Source organism: Centroberyx affinis, unplaced genomic scaffold (genome assembly GCF_046629955.1).
Source record: "Centroberyx affinis isolate AG114_WGS23_722 - 3 ecotype Tasmania unplaced genomic scaffold, CSIRO-AGI_Caff_v1 ptg001901l_1, whole genome shotgun sequence".
NCBI lineage: Eukaryota > Metazoa > Chordata > Actinopteri > Beryciformes > Berycidae > Centroberyx > Centroberyx affinis.
This window is the reverse complement of record NW_027280266.1, coordinates 294,993-316,961: the sequence shown is the minus strand read 5'-3', so window position 1 is coordinate 316,961 and position 21,969 is coordinate 294,993. Positions and strand designations below refer to the sequence as shown.

At 45.6% G+C, this 21,969-nt stretch overlaps 1 protein-coding gene across 1 annotated transcript in view; it reads left to right on the top strand.

Moving 5' to 3' along the window:
- The window catches only part of utrn (utrophin), a 146,484-nt gene that overhangs the window by 12,245 nt on the left and 112,270 nt on the right, over positions 1-21,969 (top strand). The window contains 28 exon segments of the mRNA XM_071530212.1: positions 708-857; positions 1,428-1,589; positions 2,221-2,352; positions 2,601-2,742; positions 2,745-2,773; positions 3,037-3,192; positions 3,334-3,504; positions 3,922-4,101; positions 4,764-4,892; positions 5,094-5,264; positions 5,456-5,512; positions 5,841-6,026; positions 6,838-6,975; positions 7,144-7,239; positions 7,520-7,690; positions 8,124-8,296; positions 10,110-10,260; positions 11,291-11,466; positions 11,928-12,063; positions 12,688-12,837; positions 13,011-13,163; positions 13,356-13,457; positions 13,716-13,830; positions 14,348-14,565; positions 14,744-14,861; positions 15,221-15,426; positions 16,405-16,559; positions 16,794-16,983. Coding sequence (XP_071386313.1) covers positions 708-857; positions 1,428-1,589; positions 2,221-2,352; positions 2,601-2,742; positions 2,745-2,773; positions 3,037-3,192; positions 3,334-3,504; positions 3,922-4,101; positions 4,764-4,892; positions 5,094-5,264; positions 5,456-5,512; positions 5,841-6,026; positions 6,838-6,975; positions 7,144-7,239; positions 7,520-7,690; positions 8,124-8,296; positions 10,110-10,260; positions 11,291-11,466; positions 11,928-12,063; positions 12,688-12,837; positions 13,011-13,163; positions 13,356-13,457; positions 13,716-13,830; positions 14,348-14,565; positions 14,744-14,861; positions 15,221-15,426; positions 16,405-16,559; positions 16,794-16,983 — 4,113 coding nt within the window.

The window sequence follows — 21,969 nt, the reverse complement described above, 5'->3', positions numbered from 1 at the left end:
TAGTGTCCTAATCAGACTAACCCCTCTAGGTGGAGGGGGGGGCTCTCTCTCTCTCTCTCTCTCTCTCTCTCTCTCTCTTCTCTCTCTCGCCTCTCTCTCGCTCTCTCTCTGTCCGCTACCTCCGGGAAGGAAGAGGACTTTTAATGACCCCACATGACTGTTGCATCAAAACGAGCGCTGTCACTCGGCGTGCTTCTCTCTCGCTTCTCTCTCTTTTGTCGTTCGGTTAGCATCTTTTTTTCTTGGGTTAGCATCTGTCGGGCACACCCGGTCGAACAATTTCTTCATCTGCGCTCCATCCTCTCAGTTTTTCTGTCTCTCCTCACTCTTAAACTCGCACACGTACACACACTTTTAGTCCTCACTCATTCACTTTCTTTTTCCTCTCTGGTGTTTTGTGTTCCTTCCTGAGTCTTTGGTCGCTAGTTTTGATCCTACGTTTACCTTCTTGTTCTCTCTGCGGACTTGATGCTGGGGCTTAATTTTGGAGTAGTGAGGTAGTTTTATCTTTTATTTTTGTGGTTGTTGGTGTTGATTGTGGTATGGCAACTGTTTTACTGTTTCGTTTTTTAGAATTTCGGTTCTCCCTCTCTTTCCTTCCTTTTCGTTGTGTTTCTCGCTTGTTTCTCTTGATTCTTTGGTTGCACGGCTGTGATTCTTCAGTCGTATGTTTACCCTGTTGGTCTCTGTCCTCCATCCACCACCAGTCATTGGAGAGCGTGCTTCGTCACCCCGGGGACAACCGGACGCAAATCAGAGAGCTGGGTCAGACGCTGATAGACGGAGGCATACTGGACGAACTCATTAGTGAGAAACTAGAGGCCTTCAACTCCCGCTACGACCAGCTCAGCCACCAGGTCAGCACCCTCTCTTTGTGTGTCAGCGTATGTGTGTGTGTGTGTGTGTGTGTGTGTGTGTGTGTGTGGTTTTGTTACTGTGAAAAAAAAATAAGATGGCATCATTTGCTAGTTAGGTATTCAATAAGAATTAGGTGCCTCTACATGTTTCCTATGAAAATATTTTCTTTTTACTGTGTGAATATGGATTTGAATACTTCCCTTGCAAATATGAGCATTTTCTTCTTATACCTATAGGCTGTATAGGTATATACAACTGTAACTGCTCATATCCGTGTTAAGGTCATATTTAGGGATAAGCTGGTCACATTTGTCTACATACCTTGTTCAGTAGAGCAGAAACCAACAATGTCTGGGATAAAGTGTTTACATGCCTGCGTATAATGGCTAATAATAGACTATCCCGGCTAACAAACTCAGGTTTTTATTGTTGTCAGGATATGAACGTACCCTTATCCTTACTGTGAATGGGGAATATATACATACGGGGAATAATAAAGTGTTTTTAAATGCACTGATATACCCCACTGTGGATACATGAAGCTGCCATTCGCTGTCTCTGCCCCTCAGGCTGTGAACAGGCAGATCAGCTTGGAGCAGCAGCTGCAGACGCTGAGGGAGAACGAACAGGCGCTCCAGACGCTGCAGGAGTCTCTGAGCCAGCTGGACCACACGCTCACCTCCTACCTCACCGACCGCATCGACGCCTTCCAGCTCCCACAGGAGGCACAGGTACGCACAGGCATACACATGCATAAACACACACACACATACCCAGGGGAAGTACTGGAAACTTGGGGCCCACAGACAAGACGTGACAACAAGCCTGACGCATTTCACTTAGCACAAGATCACTTCACTCGTCTGAACCCCCCACTCCAGTTTGATGCCCAATGAAAGTCTGAAAAACTAAATTATCTGCATTTTAAGGCCTAAAAAAGTCCAGAAAAATCCATAAATCCGCTGTTAGATTAATACGGAATAGGGTTAATGAAACAATATACAAAACATGTTTTTTTTTTTTCTCATAACTGCTTTCCTAAACAGAATTGGACTTCCTGGCCCTTAATGTCCTGGTGTCTTTTTTCACCACTTTCTTAAGCTATATTCAATCAGAAAAAAGCTGGTTTTGCTAGCTTTGTTTCTTTATTTTGGTTGTTAAATTGGTATTAAAAGTCAATTCGAGGTAGCATTAAAAAATCTTAAAAAATCTTAAAAAGTCTTAAATTTGGCTTTCTGAAACCTGAAGATACCGTGTTAATACACATATTCATATGGTTATACATACTGTATATACACACTCAATAAAACTTCATGAATGCCACAAGGGGGCATTGAGTACTGATTCCCACCTCTCCTCCAGACCATCGGGGCAGAGATCGCAGCCCACGAGGTGACGGTGGAGGAGATGAGGAGGAGGAACGTGGCCAACCTTCCCCCCGCCACCACCGACGGCAAGGCTGTCCGCGGTGGGACCATGCTGGACCAGCTGCAGGTACCACTGCCTCCTACTGGAGAGCACCAGGAACTGCAGGCTCTCTCCTCCTGTCCTGATTGTTCTTTGTTTTGTGTGTTGTATCAGCTGTGGTGAGGTATCTACTAACTGTAATCACATATTTAAGCCCTTATACAGGACTGTGCAAAAGTGCCAATTCATGGCACTGTGGTAATGCTAGTGGTGCAACTGTGTGTCATCTGATTTGTGATACAGTTGTATTACTTACCTCCCTTTGCCTCCTGCAGAGGAAACTGCGGGAGATCTCCACTAAGTACCAGCTTTTCCAGAAGCCTGCTAACTTTGAGCAGCGCATGTTGGACTGTAAGAGGGTCCTGGATGGCGCCAAGGCTGAGCTGCACATTCTGGACATCAGGGACCTGGAACCGGACAAATCCAGGCCCATCTCAGTGGCTGCATGGTGAGACCCAGAGCTTTGTCTCTCTCTCTTTTACAGTAAACTGCAGCTGATGAATTGAATTGTACTTTGTTTGCACATGGGTCATATATTACAGACGTTCTGCAAAGGATACAAAAACAAATGTCTCTGCCACCCAGCCTGCCTACCACAACAGGCTGTGTGGCAGTGTTTTGTCACACACACACACACACACACACACACACACACACACACACGCACACACGCACACACACTCATCTCCTCTCTCTCTCTTCTCTGTAAAGAAACTGTACAAGTTGCTGAGTGAGGTGAAGCTGGAGGTGGAGACGGTGATAAAGACAGGCCGACAGATTGTCCAGAAACAGCAGACGGAGAACCCCAAGGCCATGGACGAACAGCTCACTTCTCTCAAGCTGCTGTACAACGACTTGGGGGCACAGGTAGCTCCCTCCTGACAAGTTTACTACAAATCGACTTTTCCTTTGTCTACAAATGAATCTGTATACAGGACCGCGCATGTTGCAAGTAATATCCATTTCTGAGGCCAGCGAAAGCCAACTCTGTTTTCCGTCTCTTCCCAGGTGACAGAGGGCAAGCAGGACTTGGAGAAAGCTCTGTCTCTGTCTCAGAAGTTCCACAAGGAGAGCACCGGCCTGCAGGACTGGCTGACCACGAACGAGGCTCAGCTCCAGCAGAAGAACAACTCTGGAGACATGCCGGCCGACATCGACGCCGAGATCGCTTGGGCCAACGTGAGTAGTCATCCCTGTGTGTTGTCTGTCTGTGTGTGAGATTATGTGTGTGCTCTCGGGTGCTTTTTTATTTTTTAAGAAGAGCTGGCAGTCTACTAATTTTTACTGTTTGTATTTTTTATTTAGACAGTGGGAAAGAGAAGAAAGCACAGGAGAGAAAGCTCGGGTTTTCGATTTTTCGTTTCGATCCTAGGCCTGTGGGGGCAAACGTGTTTTCCCCAAAATTTGACATTAGCCGTATCAAACAAACTTGGTTCAGGGAAAATTGAAATCCCCATGTTAGCAGAACAAAATGCATTATTGATGATTCTCGAATGAGTATTCACTTCTACTGTACTGCTGTATGTTATATTTATGCCTGTGGTAAGTTTGAAGTTGCTTAATGTGTGTGTGTGTGTGTGTGTGTGTCTCCCCCAGGGCCTGCTGAAGGAGTCGGAGCGGCGTAAGACGGAGCTGTCTGGCCTGATGGAGACCAGTGCTGGGCTGCAGACTCTGGTGGAGGGGAGCGAGGCTCAGCTGGAGGACAGGCTCTGTGGCCTCAACGAAGGCTGGGGCCGCGTCCGGACCTGGACCGAGGACTGGCTTAGCACCGTGCTGGTGAGCGCTAACATTGGACACGGTTTAATAGAGGGAGAATTGGAAGTTCATTTTATCATCTGTGTATTTTCTTGTTGCCATAATATAAGATTGATTAGAGCGGCTATTCTTGAATGGATAAATTTAGTTTTTCCTCCCTGTGCCTAGCGTGCTAAGAATGTATTCAGAAATTCTTCATCATTTATAATACTAAGAGACTAAGTGCATTTAATTAATTTGAGCACAGATGACAAGGTCACTGGTCATTGAAAACCTGGCATGGAAAAATGGCATGGTAAAGTGCTCGTATGTTTTTTAACCAGTGTTTGAGGTTGGCTGCTGGTAGATCTATGAAATTATCTTTGAAATTATAACCCAGATAATAAATACATAAAGTCCCAAATGATAGTAATAGCTGGTCAAAGCAAAACCTTCAAAGCAAGACGAAAACAAGGACATGCAAATCAGCTCTTCAATAAAAAATATAACATTTGAGCAAAGACAAAAACAAATGTTGGCTGTGGAAATTGTGCAGTAAGTCATGGAAAGGTTAAAGGTTAAAATGGATCTCTTGTGGATGAAGTAGAAAATGGGGAAAATAGAGGACCTTTAGACAATGATGATATTTTTTACATTTTCATAAAAGCACTGAGCCTTTCTTGTTTTTCTCTTTATGTGTGCAGAGCCACCAGAATGAGGTGGAGATCTTTGATGAGAACCTGGCCCACATCAGCACTTGGCTCTACCAGACCCAGATCCACCTGGATGAGGCTGAGCGGCTCGCCCCCGCAGAGAGGGAGAGGGTGGTCAAGGTGAGGGGGGAGGGAGCGGTTGTGGTATGCAAAAAGAGAGACGGAAAGGAGTGGTATGTATAAAAGTGAGTAAAGCTAAGAGACTAAGCTCTCTGGTCTGATCTGAAGCCACAATGTCATCTAGTCTCAAGAGAGAGAAAAGACATACTGCTGAAATGGATATATGAATGGATGGATAGCTAGTGTGCGGTCTCTCCTCAGGGAATGCTGGAGGAGCTGGAGGACCTCAGCCTGCGTGTGGACAACGTGAGGGACCAGGCCGTCATCCTGATGACCAGCAGGGGGCCCGCCTGCCGAGACGTGGTGGAACCCAAACTGGCCGAGCTCAACCGCAACTTCGACAAGGTCTCCCAGCACATCAAAACCGCCAAGGTACACATGCACACACTGTATGAAAGCTTAAACTCACAGCAACTTTTTACACCCACATTCATCACCACAAGTCCAATGTGGATGTACAATCCTCTATATCAAAAGGCTAATGTGTGAAATAAACTGAAAGCTTGTGGTACAGTATTTACAGTCAGCATCATTGTATCTTTTTCCTGTGTGTTGACACCTAGATGCTGACCAGTCTAGAGTCGGGTGGTGTGGAGATGAGCCAGCAGGCGCCTCAGCAGGTACAAGAAAACCTCATTAGCACAAGCTGCGGACGCAGTGGAAGCCATCAAATCAAATATTTTTGCAAAGCCAGTTCAGCCAGAGAAAAATGGGGTCATAAACAATTCATTTAATTCAAACTGGTAAAATGTTTGGGTCACCGAAATACATTGAAATAGCTGTCCAAATTTTTTTTGAGCACATCCTGCAAGGCTCTATTTGCAGTGAGTGTGCTGTAAATTGCACGTAACACCAAGAAAATTACAACAATCGAGCACTTTCTTTGAGCATGCAGATTATTATATTGACACATTCTCTCATTCATTTATCATACCTTCTCTGTCTTAGATGTCTGAGGTGTCATTTCATCAGGTCATTCAGAGCCAGGAGACCCGAGTGGAAAGCCAGAGTCAGGCTCTTCATGTTGGGGCTCTGAACCCCAGCGAGGTGCAGGGCCTCCAGGCAGAGCTGCAGGACACACTCAGGGCCCTGCAGCAACAGCAGGACCAAACACACATCCTGGATGATGATAAGGTATATAAAGCCGACCTCTATGTTGTTTTGGATTTCTTTCTTTGATAGCATTTTGTTTTTGAAAAGTGCGATGCAGATGCAGAAAGAAGGGATTCCTACTGTGTTCTCTCATATCTACTCTACTGGGTTGAGCCTTAGTGACTTAGAGAGCCTGGTTAACATGGTAGTCATAGACCAAACATTTATGTCAAGGGTTTTCATTTGGTTTACCAAAACCAAATGAATATTGGAGAACGTGAAAACACACACACACACAGTTCACACCAAAGAAATTTGCCCAAGGGTGCCTCTCTTTCTCTCCCTGTCTCTATCAACCTGAGGTTTATGAGGGTTTCCATGAAGAGCATGCAGGACTATACGCTGTATAAAGGTGTCACCTGGTAAGGCGAGCTTTGTATTCCAAGGCCTAACAAGTCTGGAATTCAATCTGTGTTATCAAGGTTTATGACGTTAAACACACAGGCTGAGCAACCTGACCAATCCGCAGCAAGGTCAGCGTGCCAGTCAGGAAGTACTTTCTTCTTTCTAAACAAGATTTGCCTTAGAAGTGTCTGCCTCGTCTCCACTCTGATCAACGCATTCCTTATTGAAGCAAGAGAGCCGTTTAGAACTGAAACCAGTTTTGATTCCTACGTTTTTATTTCCCAGTTTTTTCTTGCTCTTTGACTTTCACTGCTCATTGCAATGGAAATAAGAAAGAATTAAAAACAGTCTCCGATTTTTGTTTTTTGTTTTTGTTTTTAAATCGGATGTCAAACTCAAGTACTTGAACTCCCTATTTGACCTTTGACCTCCTGTGTGTCTGTACCAGATGGATGAGGAGAAGGCCGGCGTGGAAGACCTGCTGAGGAGAGGAGAGGAGGTGTTGCAGCAGACTGCGGACGAGGGCCAGAGGGAGGAGCTGAGGCTCCTGCTGCTCCGGCTGCAGAGCCAGTATTCTGCTCACAGGGTGAGTGAGATGCCCCAAAAACACAATAACTGTGACTTCTGAGCAAGACTGTGCTGCTAAAGCTTGGGCTCAGAGTGGGAATCTTGTTGGCCATTGTGCGGTTGCATTGTGTTTGTTCTTTGTGCACTGATGCAGTTTGGTGTCTGTCTCTGTCTGTCTGTGTTTTAGGAGTTGAGGGTGCTGCGAATCAGGCAGGTAGAAGTCTCTATGGAGTCTTCGTCCTCCCACAGCTTCACAGAGCAGACAAGCGAGTTGTCAGCTGAGGTGAGAGACACACACATACACACACACACACACACACACACACACAGACACTAGCTGGGATGCCGCTTCCATTATTAAGGTGTGTTCATCACTGTATGTTCTTTAGATATATACTTGTTGTATGTTGATTAGATATATACTATATTATTAAATTCACTATCTTTTTATAGGAACAAGACAATTTTCCTCTCTAATTCTCCTGTTTCTCTCTCTTTCTTTCTCTCCCTGTCTCTCTCTCTCTCCCTCCTGGCCTTCTTCCCTCCTACTCCTCTGTGGCCAGCAGATGTCTCCAGTGGAGCATAGCGGCGCTTCCTCCCTGAGCCCCTCTGACTACCTGTTGGACATCAACAAGGTGCTGCTGGCCATGGCCGACAACGAGCTGCTCCTCAACTCCTCCGAGCTCAGCGGGGGGCTCTACGAAGACTTCTCCAGCCAGGAGGACACACTCAGGGTGGGTTGGCACTTTGGTAGCCAGTCTGCAAAGTCAAGTCAAACACTGCTGTTGTAGATTAATCAGAAAAATGTATTTTGTACAGTGCTTTTCTAAAACGCTTACAAAGACACAATTGGGTTGATATGATTTCTTCTGTTAGTGCCAGTTAAAGTACTAGCTGCTGCATTCATTCCTAGCTGTTCCTCCTACTGTTTTAATTCATACTTGTATTCTCTCTCTCTCTCTCTCTCTCCTCTCTCTCTCTCTCTCTCTCTCTCTCTCTCTCTCTCTCTCTCTCTCTCTCTCTCTCTCTCTCTCTCTCTCTCTCTCTCTCTCTCTCTCTCTCTCTCTCTCTCTCTCTCTCTCTCTCTCTCCCTCTCTTCTCTCTCTCTCTCTCTCTCGCTCTCTCTCTCGCTCTCCCTTCATCTATCCCTCATTTACTCTCTCCTAGAATATCAAAGACAGTCTGGAGCGCCTGGGTGAGCAGGTTGCGGTGATCCACGAGCGGCAGCCTGATGCCATCCGGGACGCTTCGCCCACCGAGGTGGCCCAGATCGGAGACGCCCTCACGCAGCTCAACGCAGAGTGGGACCGCCTCAACCGCATGTACAACCACCGCAAGGGGTGGGTGCACCGACCGCACACACAACCAGTGTAACAGATCATATTGTACACACACTCGCCAGACAGCAGTGTGGTTGTGCTGAATCTAAATTTAATCAGACCTATAAATGAAGTGCTTTCAATAAAGCTCGTTTTCACAAAGCGCTTCACAGAGTGGCAAAGGACACAACAAATGTAGTGGGAAATGAGGGAAACAAACAAATTGGGATTATAAGATAGGAGGCCAAAGTTTGTGTGTGTCTGTGTACAAGTGCATGCAAATTTGTGTGTCAGGATATGACCTGACCTAAGCTGCAGAGACATTAAATGTCAGCTGTCTGCTAGTCAGGAGACAGCAGAGACAGATAAGCAGATAGGCCAGGGCACACAATCAAGCCACACTAGCACACACACACACACACACACACACACACACACACACAGTGACCTTGATTACTATCAAAACAATTCCTTGGGCATAAACAATCTCATGCTCATGCACATATTCACTCTCTTTGCTCTCTTGCTCATTCACTCACTCACCATCACTCATGCACTTGTACACACACACACACATATATTTCGGTGGCCTTGATTAGTATCAACATAATTCCTTCGGCATAAACAATCTTCATTTGCTGCATACAGTGTGTGCACATGCTAGAATAAACCAGTAGGCTAATTTTGAAGATAGCACATAAATGCTGAAGCCTGTAATCACAATAAACTTTGGCCATCCATAAAAATTTAAAGAACAGAGTATATTTGTAAAACTGCTCATCCAAAACACATTTCTTTACCTTGTCTCTGTGTTTAACCCCATTCAAACCATAGATGCGATAAAGATCTGTTCTTTGGATGAAGTATATTAAGTAATCAGCCTCTTGGCCTTTGCTGATTTATGCAGTAGCGTCACTGTAAACTCTCCAATGTGTTCAGGCGTTCCCGAGTGTCACAACGTTTGCCGGTGTTTAATGGAGGTCAGGAATGGAGCGAGGTGGTTTTTTCCCCTGACGTATACATTTTTCCTTTTCCGAAAACTGTGGAATTTCCAGCGGATTAACTTGGTTGTACCCTTGGAGAACTGAATTCCTTCATTTATCATCTCATTCTTTAACACTTAGTCCAGTAATGCTTAAGCAAGAGCAAAGAAAATACTTAATTAGTTATTAAGAAGCAATCAAAACTCATTCCATCGCCATTATTGAAATCAAAACACTACTAAATGGACTCTTTTAAGTTTAAGAAGAAAAAGGAAATTAATTTTAATGTTGTCTTGGGTAATTTGAATTATCTGGTTCGCGTTATTGGGGAAATTGAATTCCACTTGATTGTTCACAGTGTGCAATCACATTTGCATTTGTGGGTTTGCTCTTGAGGAAAAGAAAGAAAATGCTGGCCTACGCACATCAGACAACTGAAGTACATAAAGATACAAAGATTAAGAAAATCTACTTGTAAAAGAACAATATGCCTGCGTGTTCGATTAATGCTGCCTTGGGGATTAATTCAACGTCTGTCAGTTATACAGCGACTGACACATTACAATACAATAGACATGACAACACAGGATCGACACAGTAGGTGCAGGACAAAACATAACAGGATCTCACATGCTTTGCAGACAAGAAGCATTGTATGACAAAAGACTAGATATAAACACTCAAAGTATACATTAAAGCTGCAAAATTGTGTAGCAGCATTGACATACTTGACAATAGTGAGGGGGGTCATGAATGTCTGGTTTAACAGGAAGGGACCAACTTGATGCTGTTGTTTGAATGTGAATGGTTAACAAGAAAGACACCATATGCGTGTGCGTGCTTCCCTGCAGGAGTTTTGACCGTGCCATAGAGGAGTGGAGGCAGTTCCACTGTGACATGAATGACCTGAGCCAGTGGCTGACTGACACAGAGACGCTGCTGGCTGAGAGCACCGGCCCTGATGGACAGCTGGACCTGGAGACCGCACGACAACACCAGGAGGTCAGAGGGCCGGGGAATGGGGCTTCTGCGTGTGTGTTTTGTGTGTGTGTCTGTGTGTGTGTGTGTACATGTGTGTGAATGCCTGAGAACACACGCATGCCTGTGTATTTGCCTGTTTTGCCCTATGCATTTGGTTATACCACCCCAAAGAAATCCCCAGGTCTAAATGTATAAAGAATATATAAATATTTCAGTGAGAGTATGATGAAACTGATGCGTACATTTATCCAGGTAAACCATCAATAACTGATACATAGAGCAGCAATATGTCATATGTTTATAAATTGAAAACAAAATGATTGCCATCCTAGTATACAATAGTAATATGTTTTACATTAGTGATTAAAGTAGCTGGAAGCGTTAGATAGGAGATAATTGGATTTTATTCCCCAAGGGGAAACAGATAGGCGCTCTATACCGTACCTAATAAACAAACACACTGCACATCTAACTGTTCATAATATAGAGCGAGGGAGTGAGAGACGTGGAATGAAGAGTAAGATGAGAGGGAGTGAGCGAGGACGGGTCTTTAATTTGCTTTGTTTGATTACTAAAGCGCCAATTTCGCTTCCACAGGGAATTAAATTCTTTGTAGGCCTGGCATTATCGTTGACAGCACCGCCACCATTATTAACACCTTTATCAGTGTGATTTGCAAAGCTGGAGCTGCCCTCCAGCTAGCTAGCTCCTTCACATGCTTTTCACAGCCACTGAGAATGAGATGAGGGATCAAGTGGATGGAATTGAGAGATCAATTAGCTGACTCACCCTTTAGCAGACTTTATGCTCCTACTTTATGGGTCTGTCTTGGCAAGTTAAATCTCTCTCGGTGGAAGGAGATTTGGCAGCTTAAATCTTGATTTGTCACAAATCATGCCTATGTGTCAATCGGAGATTTGCCCGGAAAGATGGACTTGAGCCCGGGGATTTGCCCTGAGTGAATCGGCTTACGCAGTCCGATTGATCCCCGATTCCACATCCCCCCCCCCTCCCTTCCTCCCACTCTCTCTCATTCTCTTATCTATTGTAGGAGCTGGAGGAAGGCCTTGCCAGTCACCAGCCCGTCCTGGCAGTACTGACCCACACCGGGGAGCAAATAATCGGTCAGTTGTCGGCCCCCGACGGACCCCTGCTTGAAGAGAAGCTAGAACACCTGGGCCAGCGCTGGAGAGCAGTCAACCGTCAGGTCCTGGACAGACAGCGCAGGTAGTGTGTCCACAGCAGCCTGCATGGAAACACGGCAGCATGGGTTGGAGTGATAAGGAGGATAGATTCTAAATCGGATTTTGACAGTAAATATGACACCATTCCTGTATCTTGCTTATAGAACGTTGTGGTGTTACAGTGTAATTTAGCACAGAGGTTAGCTCTACCTCTCCATCAGTGGCATACGTTAGCTGTAACCAAATTGTTGGCCCGCTTTCTTTATCAGCGTTTGGCAGGTAACGGTAACATTATCGGTGCGGTCAATCAGTCTATAACTGTAATATAAATGTAAATGTTAGGATTAGACGTGCAACCTTGGGGAAATGGAGATCCTAATCACAATATATGCCTGTGTGTGTGTGTGTGTGTATACTCTACAGGTTTGTGTCTGTGCGTGCATGCATGTGTTCGTACTGTATTTGTGTGCTTGTATCTTTATGTGTATGTTTGTGTGTGTGCAGGCTGGCTGCAGGGGACCCGGCCCTGTCAGACCTGATGAGGAGGACTGGGGAGCTGGCTCTGTGGCTGGAGCAGGCAGAACACGCCGTCAGCTCCCTACCCGTCACCGCCACCGACAAAAACCTCAAAGAACTCAAGGTACAGCCAGCCCCAAAACACGTTCGTATTAGTGTGACTCAGCTGATGTTTCACGGGGGAATAGCGATTTCTGCTCCTGCTCCACAGCTGACGGATGGTGCTATTTTTATGGTCAGCTCTGACGGTGTTTTTGTTTCCTTTTGTTCTTTTTCTCCCCCAATCGCTTCACTACACCCAAAAGTTGGTCCCTGCATCTCAGTCACTGGCATTCTGGGCACAAAAGCTGTCAAACACCAGCTACAATACACACAGAGAAAACCTGCCCTTCACCTCTCTAGTTTTGAACACCGCTGCTGTGATTGAGGAAATACAAACACTCAATTTTTTTTTTCTGCCTTCATTCCCACCCGACAACGACCTCAGCCAGACTTTTCCCCTGCAGGATAAAAAACAAAGTGAAATTAAGTGTTTGGCTACATGAGGCGGCCTGTATACAAACTTCATTCCCTCTTTGTTCTATTCCTAACCTCAGTGCTTCTCTTTCACAGCATTCATTCTTGATTTCCCATTATTTCTTTCATTCTCTCTCTCTTTTTCCCTTCTCTCTCATTTGTCAATAGATTTTACACTAATAGATAGATCACTTGTGAAGTCAAAGGTCAAATGCTTCCATCTTTCCTGTAGGCGCTAGCAGAGGAAATGGACGCGCAGAACGAGCGCCTGGGTTGGCTGAACAAGCACGCCCCTCAGATTCTGGCCAATCCCAGTGTGAGCCCTCAGGACAGAGACCAGCATGTTGGCAGGCTGAGAGCCATCAACCTCAACTGGAGCAAGGTGAAAAGTGGCACCGCCAACGCATCCAAGTCCAAATTCCAACTCTGAACACTACTTTTAAATTGTTAATTATTCAGACTTTTCTTCTACTTTACTTCTTTTTTAGAATTGCTGAGTCCCTCCCTGCCTCCCTCCTTCCTTTACTCATTTCTCACTCCCTCTCTCCCCTGTAGGTGACCCACGAGTTGCTGGACAAGGTCGGGGAGGTGGAGGCCAACCTGCAGAGCCACGGACAGTTCCAGGACAAGATGAACAGGCTGACTGACTGGGTCCTGGTCACACACCAGACACTCACATCCAGAGGCCTGAGCCCTGCCCAAGCACAGGTACACTTTCTGCACTAAATAAATACTAACTAACACACCTGAGCTGATTGAAAACACAGATAAAACACACACATACACATGTGTTCTCAATAACCTACCTGGTAAAATAAAGGAAATAAATAAATAAATAAATAATACACACGTATGCGTATACACTTAGTACCTGAAATGAGTGCTTTTGTCCCGCTGTAGGTTCTGGAGACCTCTATGAAGGAGAGGAAGAGAGACTTGGAGGACCTGTTGGCTCGTTCTATTGAACTACAGAGACGGCAGCAGCTATTGCCTCAGGAAAAGGTCCCAGTTGCCATAGTAACATAATTTGATAATTTGCACTGCAAATTGTAACATGCAGTTAAAGCAAATCATAGTATTTAAGTGACTTTCACCCACTTTGGGTAATTTCTTTTGCCAAAAGTATTGTTTAATTGAAGTTTTGATTCAACTTGCCGTGATTTGCCTATTATGTTAAAGAGCAAATGTTTTCTGTTGGTCATGTTTTGTACCAAGTGATTGATTATAGATATATATCCCTTTATGTCTCTATGTGTATAGAGTAAGGTAGAGCAGCTGGCAGCTGACTGGAAGGCTCTGGATGGCCGACTGAGGGAATCTCTCCAGCAGTCCGTCTCTCCATGGACACAGCATGTCGTCCAGCACCAGCAACTTGGTAAAGCCATCTCAGGAATTCACTGATTTCACTATTTCTCTCACTTCTGAACCAGTCATGAGCTCTGTCTTCATAGTACACAAGGATGAAAAATCACAACACTATCCCCATGAAAGACAAACCCTTTTTATTGTGGCGCTGTGATTTTTGAGTCTTATGGCCCTTCATCAGACGTAACATTGAAATGAAATGGCAAACATATATGCACATACTCAAAATCCCTCAATGGCCCAGCTTAATCTGGAGGGTGACGATGTATGAAGAAACAATCAATAAGGGGCGAACAACAAAGTCCTGATAGTATATCAGCAAAACAAGCCCTGATGCCTCATGTATCCACGTTTCCTCTAGTTGTTATTGAGATGCCACTACGCTGTTAGACAGCACCTCCTCTCTCCCCCCTAATGTCTTTCACGTTCATTGCATCATTGCCTTTTAAAGAAGCTGTGTATGTCAACATTTCAACATTACATGCCGTGAGCTCCCTGCCTGCTCTCTTCCCTCCCTCCACCCCCAGTGTCTGCGGTCCCCTCGGCAGTGCAGATGGCCAGCCTGCTGAGCGAGGACCCCCACCACCAAACCCCCCACACCCCGGACACCGTGGCGCCCACCGACCTCAACGAGACGGCCACCGAGCTAGCGAACTGGCTTCTCCTCATCACCCAGATGCTCAAGTCCAACATCGTCACCGTGGGGGACACGGATGAGATCAGGACCACCATGGGACGTCTGCAGGTGAGACTGAGGGAGCGGAGAGGTGGGAGGGAGGGAAGTTGTGTATGTGTTTGTGTGAGAAACATGTTTTCTTTTTTTATTGCAGCAGTGGAGCTTATGTGACGTTTTTGCACTTGTGAACATGTGTGCGTGTGTGTGTGTGTGTGTGTATGTGTGTACATGCGTCTTGCCCTGGCAGGTGACTAAGAGTGACCTGGAGCAGCGTCACCCCCAGCTGGAGGACATTTTCACCTTGGCGCAGAACATCAAAAACAAGACCTCTAACCTGGACGTTCGCACATCCATCACTGAGAAACGTATGTGCAGAACAAGACGTTTGCATTGAAAAAATATAATGTCCATTGAACAATTGCAAAAGCAGAGATATTCCTGTGTACAAATATATTAGCTGCACAACAGACAACAGCAAGGATGCAGTGTTTACAGTATTTTTCAGTATTTCAGTATTCAGTATTCATGATTTGAGCATTTTTGGGGCTGTATTCATTTTTAATTGGTTAGGATTTGGAATTGTTTTCTTGCTTTTTCTCCGGCTTGTTTGCATTCCTGTTCACATCTGTTCCTTTTTTGAATTCAAATTTATTTAACAGCGTCACCGTACTCTTTCTTTTTGTTTTTGTCTTTGCCTGTTGCTTGTGTATCTCTCCCTGTCCAGTGGAGAGGGTTCGCAGCCAATGGGACAGCACGCAGCACGGTGTCGAGGCACGCCTCAAGCAGCTGGACAACATGATTGGCCACAGCGACCAGTGGGAGGAACAGAGGCAGGAGGTGATGGCCCTGATTGGCCAGAATGAGGGGCGTTTCCACAACCTGCTCCAGCAGTCCAGAGATCCCCTGACCAAACAGCTGGCTGACAACAAGGTTAGGGAAAAGTTTCACCGCTAAACTTTCTCTCAATGTCCCTCAATGCCTCTCCTTCCTTACCTTTCCTGGGACTCTGTATTCCTGTCATCATACTGTCTTAAGAGAGGGAAATACTCAAGAGGATTCGACTCTCCTAATAGAGAAAAAAAAATTGACCAAATACCTTTTCCTTATACTAGAGGTCCTTTATACACTTGTATAACTCTGCACAAGGTTGGGTTGAATGAATAAATCACTTGTCCACAATACATCACTCTGGACCTTAATAACCTTTGTACACCCACATCATCCATCATTTTAATTTGAGATGATGACTTGGCCGAAAGTTTCTGTACAACAGATTGTGCTTCATCATGGAGTGAACCTGATACATTACAGTGACCAAACACTAGAGGGCAACTGTGTTTAACAGAATCCAGTATGCTGGCCACACAGCTATCTGCTCCTGGTTTGTGTGGTCTTTGATAACATTGTAATGATGAGTAATTATCCAATTAAAGTGGTGAAATTTACCTTTAGTTGACAGAATATGAGCCTGAGGGTCACATCTCAGATGATTTGTACACTCACAGTGAATTTCAAACCATAGGGTCTCGCTTTATGAGTAAGAATTTGGTCTTAAGTGACCTGCTTCATTAAATAGAGGTTAAGCAAAAAAATTATGTCAGCAGGGCTAACGGTACAATAACAAATTTATTTGTCTTTATAGGGCCCAGGGTTTAATTTAGTGTTTGTTGAGTCTAGAGAAGAGGTCATTAATATCCTTATGGGGCAATTTGTCTTACAGAAAGCAGATACCAAGCAACAACAATATATAGAAAACACTTCATACAAATAAATGAGGCAATAAAATAAGGCAGTGCTGTACAGCTGTACAGCAGGACCCTCCACAGTTGCACATACAGTTCAGTCACATCCTCCACATCATCGGTTTCATGATGATCCTAACAACCATCAATGTTGATTGTTTTACAGGCGTTCCTCCAAGACCTGGGCCGAGGCCAACCTGCCGTGGCGGCCTTCAACGAGCTGTCCAATCAGCTCCTCCGGGAGTATTCTGCTGATGACACCAGGAGGATCAAAGAGGTCACAGACAAGCACAATGGTGCCTGGAACAGCATCAACAACAGGTACACACACACACACACACACACACACACACACACACACACACACACACACACACACACACACACACACACACGCGCGCGCACACACACACACGCATGCATGCACATCATACCATTTGATAGTATCACTCATCAGGGCATTGCGGTCAATATGTAATCGTGAACCAGCATACTCATTGGCCGCTAGTTATATCCATAGATCTTGTGTGATTGACTACCAATGTTGATTGACAGGGCAAGTGACCGGCAGGCCCAATTAGACTGTGAACTGAAGAGCCTTCAGTCGTCTCTCAGAGAGCTGGAGGCCTTCCTCAAGTGGCTCCAGGAGGCGGAGACTACTGTCAACGTTCTGGCTGACGCCTCCCAGAGGGAGGAGCTATCTCAGGACTCCGCCCACGTCAAGGAGCTGAGAGGACAACTGGAGGTAGGCCAGTGAACTGAGACTGAAACAGTGTGTGCGTATGTGTGTGTGTGTGTGTGTGGTATCTGTGGACAGGTGCTAGCCTATTATCTCGGTGTCATCCTTCATTAATGCATCCTTCAGCTAGAGGGTTGGGGTGTGTTGTGCGCGCCCATGCGTACGCTGCTGGTTAAAGATGTGTGAATGAGAGGGCATGCAGAGTGTGCGCGTGTGTGTGCTTGTATGCATGGACTGCATCTCATTGATCTCTTGTCCTGCACTGTTTAGTAATTCTGAGTGTGTTTGTGTATGTGTGTGTGTGTGTGTGTGTTTGCTCTTCCTCTCAGTAGCTTGTCATTTACCTAGACCTTCCCTCAGGGATCTGTTGACACACATTATCTTTCGCTTTATGTAACATTTTAATCCAAAATCACTTCACCTCACTCTTTCCTTAGATAAAGTAGGTACTAATCCTTTGTCACAGCCTACTGAACTTGAAAGGTCTTTTTAAAAAAAAAAAATTTTTATTCTCATCCCGACAATCTCGTCCTCATCTTGTTTGGATTATTCTCTCTGGGGTTCCCATTCATACGCCCTCCTTCCTGTGCATACAAGCTTCCTGTTGCACTTCAGATAAGAGCCTTGTCCCTGAGAAGGGAGACAACAATGCAGCAATGTCACACCTCTCTCCTCATCGAAAGCTTCACTGCCATAATGACGCTCTTAGTTTCCTTGTCTCGGATGTTGGGGTACTATCACTTGCGTTTCCAATATCCCATTCTTTTTTCAAGTAGGCCAAGGTTATAGAGTGAAATGGCATTGAATCGCAGCATGAATGGCCACACCGTTGTCTGAGCAAGAAGACTTTTGCAGCTCACTGTTGAGGCCTGGTTTGGGTCTGATACGATTCTGATGACTGGGGAGGGAAATGGGTGCTATCAGGTATATCTGCCAATAGTAATGATCTACTTTGTGGTATCGCTGTCAAACATAATCCATCATTATAAACCCTTTCAAGATTCATACACTGTGGGATTTGGTCTTGCCTCTCAAAGGTCTGGTGTTAAGAATTGAAATTCTTAAAAAAAAAAAAATGAACATGACGTGCTGAAATCTAATCTTAAAATCTGTGAAAGGATAATATGACCAGTAATAATGGCATACCTCCACCAATATATCGGTGGATCTTTCTGGTCCACTGTCTTTCTCTTTATCCTGTTTGTCCTCTCATTTCCATCTCTCTTTCTCTCTGTCTGTTTCTGTTGAGAGAGAGAGAGAGAGGGAGAGAGAGAGAGAGAGAGAGAGAGAGAGAGAGAGAGGGAGAGGGAGAGGGAGAGGGAGAGGGAGAGGGAGAGGGAGAGGGAGAGGGAGAGGGAGAGGGAGAGGGAGAGGGAGAGAGGGAGAGGCATCTTGCTTTACTCACAGTTTTTGACCATTGGCCATTGTCATTTCAACTGTTGTTTCCATATTCAGCCCACAGGTTTGGTGAGCTGTCAAGTGCAGTGACAAATACAAATTTGCTACATGAAATAATTGAAAAATGTAGAGGCTGAATTAAATATGAACAGGATCAAACACAGACAAATGATTTGACAGATTTAAGGCTGCAAAACTAGTGATAGGCAGGTTTTTAATCACAAAACAGCATCCTGTTGCCAGAGAACATTTGAATAGATTTTTGACAGTGTGGTAAAGTTTGTTGGCAGTTGCTGGGACCTTTGCCCATTTGCAATATCCAAATAGTTGCCTAGAGAATCATCACCATTATATCTTGCTGGTAATCCACTGTTAGCGTGTGTATTCTGAGATTCTGAATTGTGTTGCATGATCGCCTTTCATACTCCACTGCAGTGTTGTGGTGTGACGCTAGCATGGGACCTGTTATCTAATAAGTCGGTGCCACACACACACATACGGTGGAAGATATAGCAATAATGGCTTCCAGCGCAAAGGGCAAAAGTCCACTCTGGAGGGGCTGCTTTTATCAAACTCACCGTGTGCATGTGTGGCTGTGGGTATTACAAATGTGTGTGTGTATGTGTGTGTGTGTGTGTGTGTGTGTGTGTGTGTTGACCGTGACAATATAGAGTGGGAGAGCGCATATAAGCCTCCTACAATCTCTTAGTGGAGACCCAGTACCATCAGTGCCATTAACACAGAGCCAGCAGTACACTCAGTCTCCCATGTAATTCCCTGTGAAGCAGAGTCAATACTCTGTGGAATGACTGAAATGGACGGTGTAGCCAGTTAAACCTTGTCTAAACAGAGCTCTTCAACAAGCTCATCATGATCCCCCCTCACTGCCTCTACACTGCCTGTGTGTGTGTGTGTGTGTGTGTTTGACTCTGTATTCGTGCACGGGCCTGTCGGCAAATAACGATTGCTGCCGGTGGCCGTGTAGGTAAGCTGCGGAAATACGAATGCCTGTTGGTTTAAAGTAATTTGTTTGTACGCTTGTTTGTGTGTTCGGTTTCTCCTCTCTGCCTCGGAACTGGATCTCCCTCCATCTATAAAAAGTTGACAAGGCAAGCGGAGTGGTGTAATGCATCCCATAGCGCTGCACTCAACACTGCACTTAGCCTACTCCTTGCTTGTGCGTTACTGTTGTGTTCGTTGCGCATGGACCTTTTTAAACGTATGAGTCATCGGAACGGGGAGCCGTGTTGGTGGGAGAGGTAGCGCTTCTTTCCACGCCGCTCTGGGGCAATGCACAGGTATTCATCCCCACTTCAAATAGATGCCTCTCGTCTTACGGGTGGGGGGAAGAGAGAGGTGTTCAACGGCACTTAAAATAAATGTCAAACAGGAGAGTCATACAGAAAAACATGAATAGGTTTAAAATACCCAACCGGGTGTAATACTTTGTGGTCAATGGCTCTGCGGGAGCCGAGAGGCCGCTTTATGATAATCTCTGCTGAGGCGGCTACTACTTCACCTCGACTGCGCACATTCCTCTTTAGACAAATATCTCGACCCATCTCTCCTTTTATCCGAGTCCCTTTTTTTTTTTTCCTTCGCCTACCCATTTTCTCTCTCGATTTGATCTCTCAGGTAGTTCCTGCAGATTTATTCTCTAAAGATTTACCCGTTTTCTGCGCTGATAAAAGACGCTTAAAAGCCTTTTATCTTCTGTTGACCTTGCCCTCCCTCCCTTCTCTCCTCTCGCTCTGCTTTACTCCCACTTTTCTTTTCTTTATCTTTTATCTTGCGTTTTCCAGTAAGGCCTCTTCTCTGTTGTTCTGAGTTAATCTGTTTCAGAGCTATGTATGGGACACACGCACACACCAGCACTTCATAATACACACTCATGTGCTCTCCGTCCGCTCTCTCTCTCTCTGTCTCTCTCTCTCTCTCTCTCTCTCTTGCGCTCTCACTCTCTCTCCCTCTCCCTCTCCCTCTTCCTCTCCCTCTCCCTCTCCACCCCCCCCACCCCCCCCCACCCCCCTCTCTCATTCACTTGCCGGTCGCCTTGTGTAATGTCATTCTCCCTCCACAACAGAGGGAGTGTTTGCCGTCCGTTATCCTGCCGCTCTTGATCTGTTTCTCTCCCTCTCCTCTCTGCCTCTTTCTCCCTGTCTCTTTCTCTGGTCCATAAGGAGGGCATAGCGTACATCTCGCTCCGCTCTCTCTCTCTCTCTCTCTCTCTCTCTCTCTCTCTCTCTCTCTCTGTCTCTCTCTCTCTCTCTCTGGATCAGTGGCAGTAAAAAGTGAGCTGCGTACGACCAAGAGAGGCATTTCTCTCTCTCTCTCTTTCTCTTCTCGTCCAGCGCAACTCGTGCCTCCCTCTCTCCTTTCCTCCCTGCTCACCGGCACTTTTCACCCTTCTCTTCATGCGCTTATCTGTTATTTTTTCTTCTTCCTCTTCTTTTTTTCTTCTTGTCCTTTTTCCTCGTCACCCTCCTCTGACTCTGCAGGGGGCCGTCGGAAGTGATTTGTGTTTTTTCTCTCGTGTTCTCTCTTCTGGCTCTGCGGTCAGAGTGCGCGTGTGAATGTCCGCGTGGAGGAGAAAGTGAGTGTCTCGTCTCGTGCTGCCTGGCTGCATCATCACACGCGCGTGTGTGTGTGTGCATGCGTGTGTGCATGCTGAGGGCTGTGAGAGCGACTGTTTGTGAAGGGAGAGAGAGAGTGTTAGTCAACTGAGTCTGCGCTCAGTGTGTGTACCGCGTGTGTGTATATGTGACGAAAGGCGGGGGCATGCCGCTCTGAGCGTGTGTGTGAGAGTGTGTTTTTCCCTGTGTGTGTGTGTGTGTATGTGCGTGTGTGTGTGTGTGCGCATCACGTCAGCTTGGCTGGGGTCTGGACGGCTGGCTAGGGAGAGGGAGAGGGAGAGCAATATGAGCGGGGTAGGGCAGTGCTAGCATGCGGACCAGGAGCAGGCTGCTGCAGACCTGTGGCAGTCTTAAGATGATGGCCATGGTCCGGACCTCCCTCCAGAAAGTGGTGGTCTTCCTACACAGGCTCCAGAGGATGGCCATCTCCTCGCCGCGCTACCAGAAACTCTGCAAGGTACGTGGACTCCGAGAGAGAGAGAGAGAGAGAAGGCTGGAGGACAGAGAGAGTTTCCCGTTTTGTTTTGTTTTTGCTTTTTATGTTTTTCTGATGGGCTTTGCGTTGGTTCTCTGGTCACTTGGCCTATCTGTAAATGTGGTGTTAGTTTTGAGCTCAAGAAACTTTTGTCGTCTCGCATGTTTTGCGGTCTGTATTGAGGCTGTTTTTTTCAGAATGTTTTATATTTCAGGCTATATGCCTACCAGCAGATAGCCACTCATTTAATATGTTTGTATGTTTCCATTTTATTTAAATCTATTTATATGTCCATTTTTTATGTTGTCCATTTATAAATGAGGAGTGTCAGTTTTAGTTTTCCTTACTCACTCACTACTGTCCTTACTTGGTGCTCACCAAATATATCTGAGTGCATCCTTGCCTCTTCCATAGTTTACCCTCTATTTTTTTTGTCTTTTTATTCATGAGTCATTTGGTTGTCAAGGCATTCTGTCCCTGCCGATG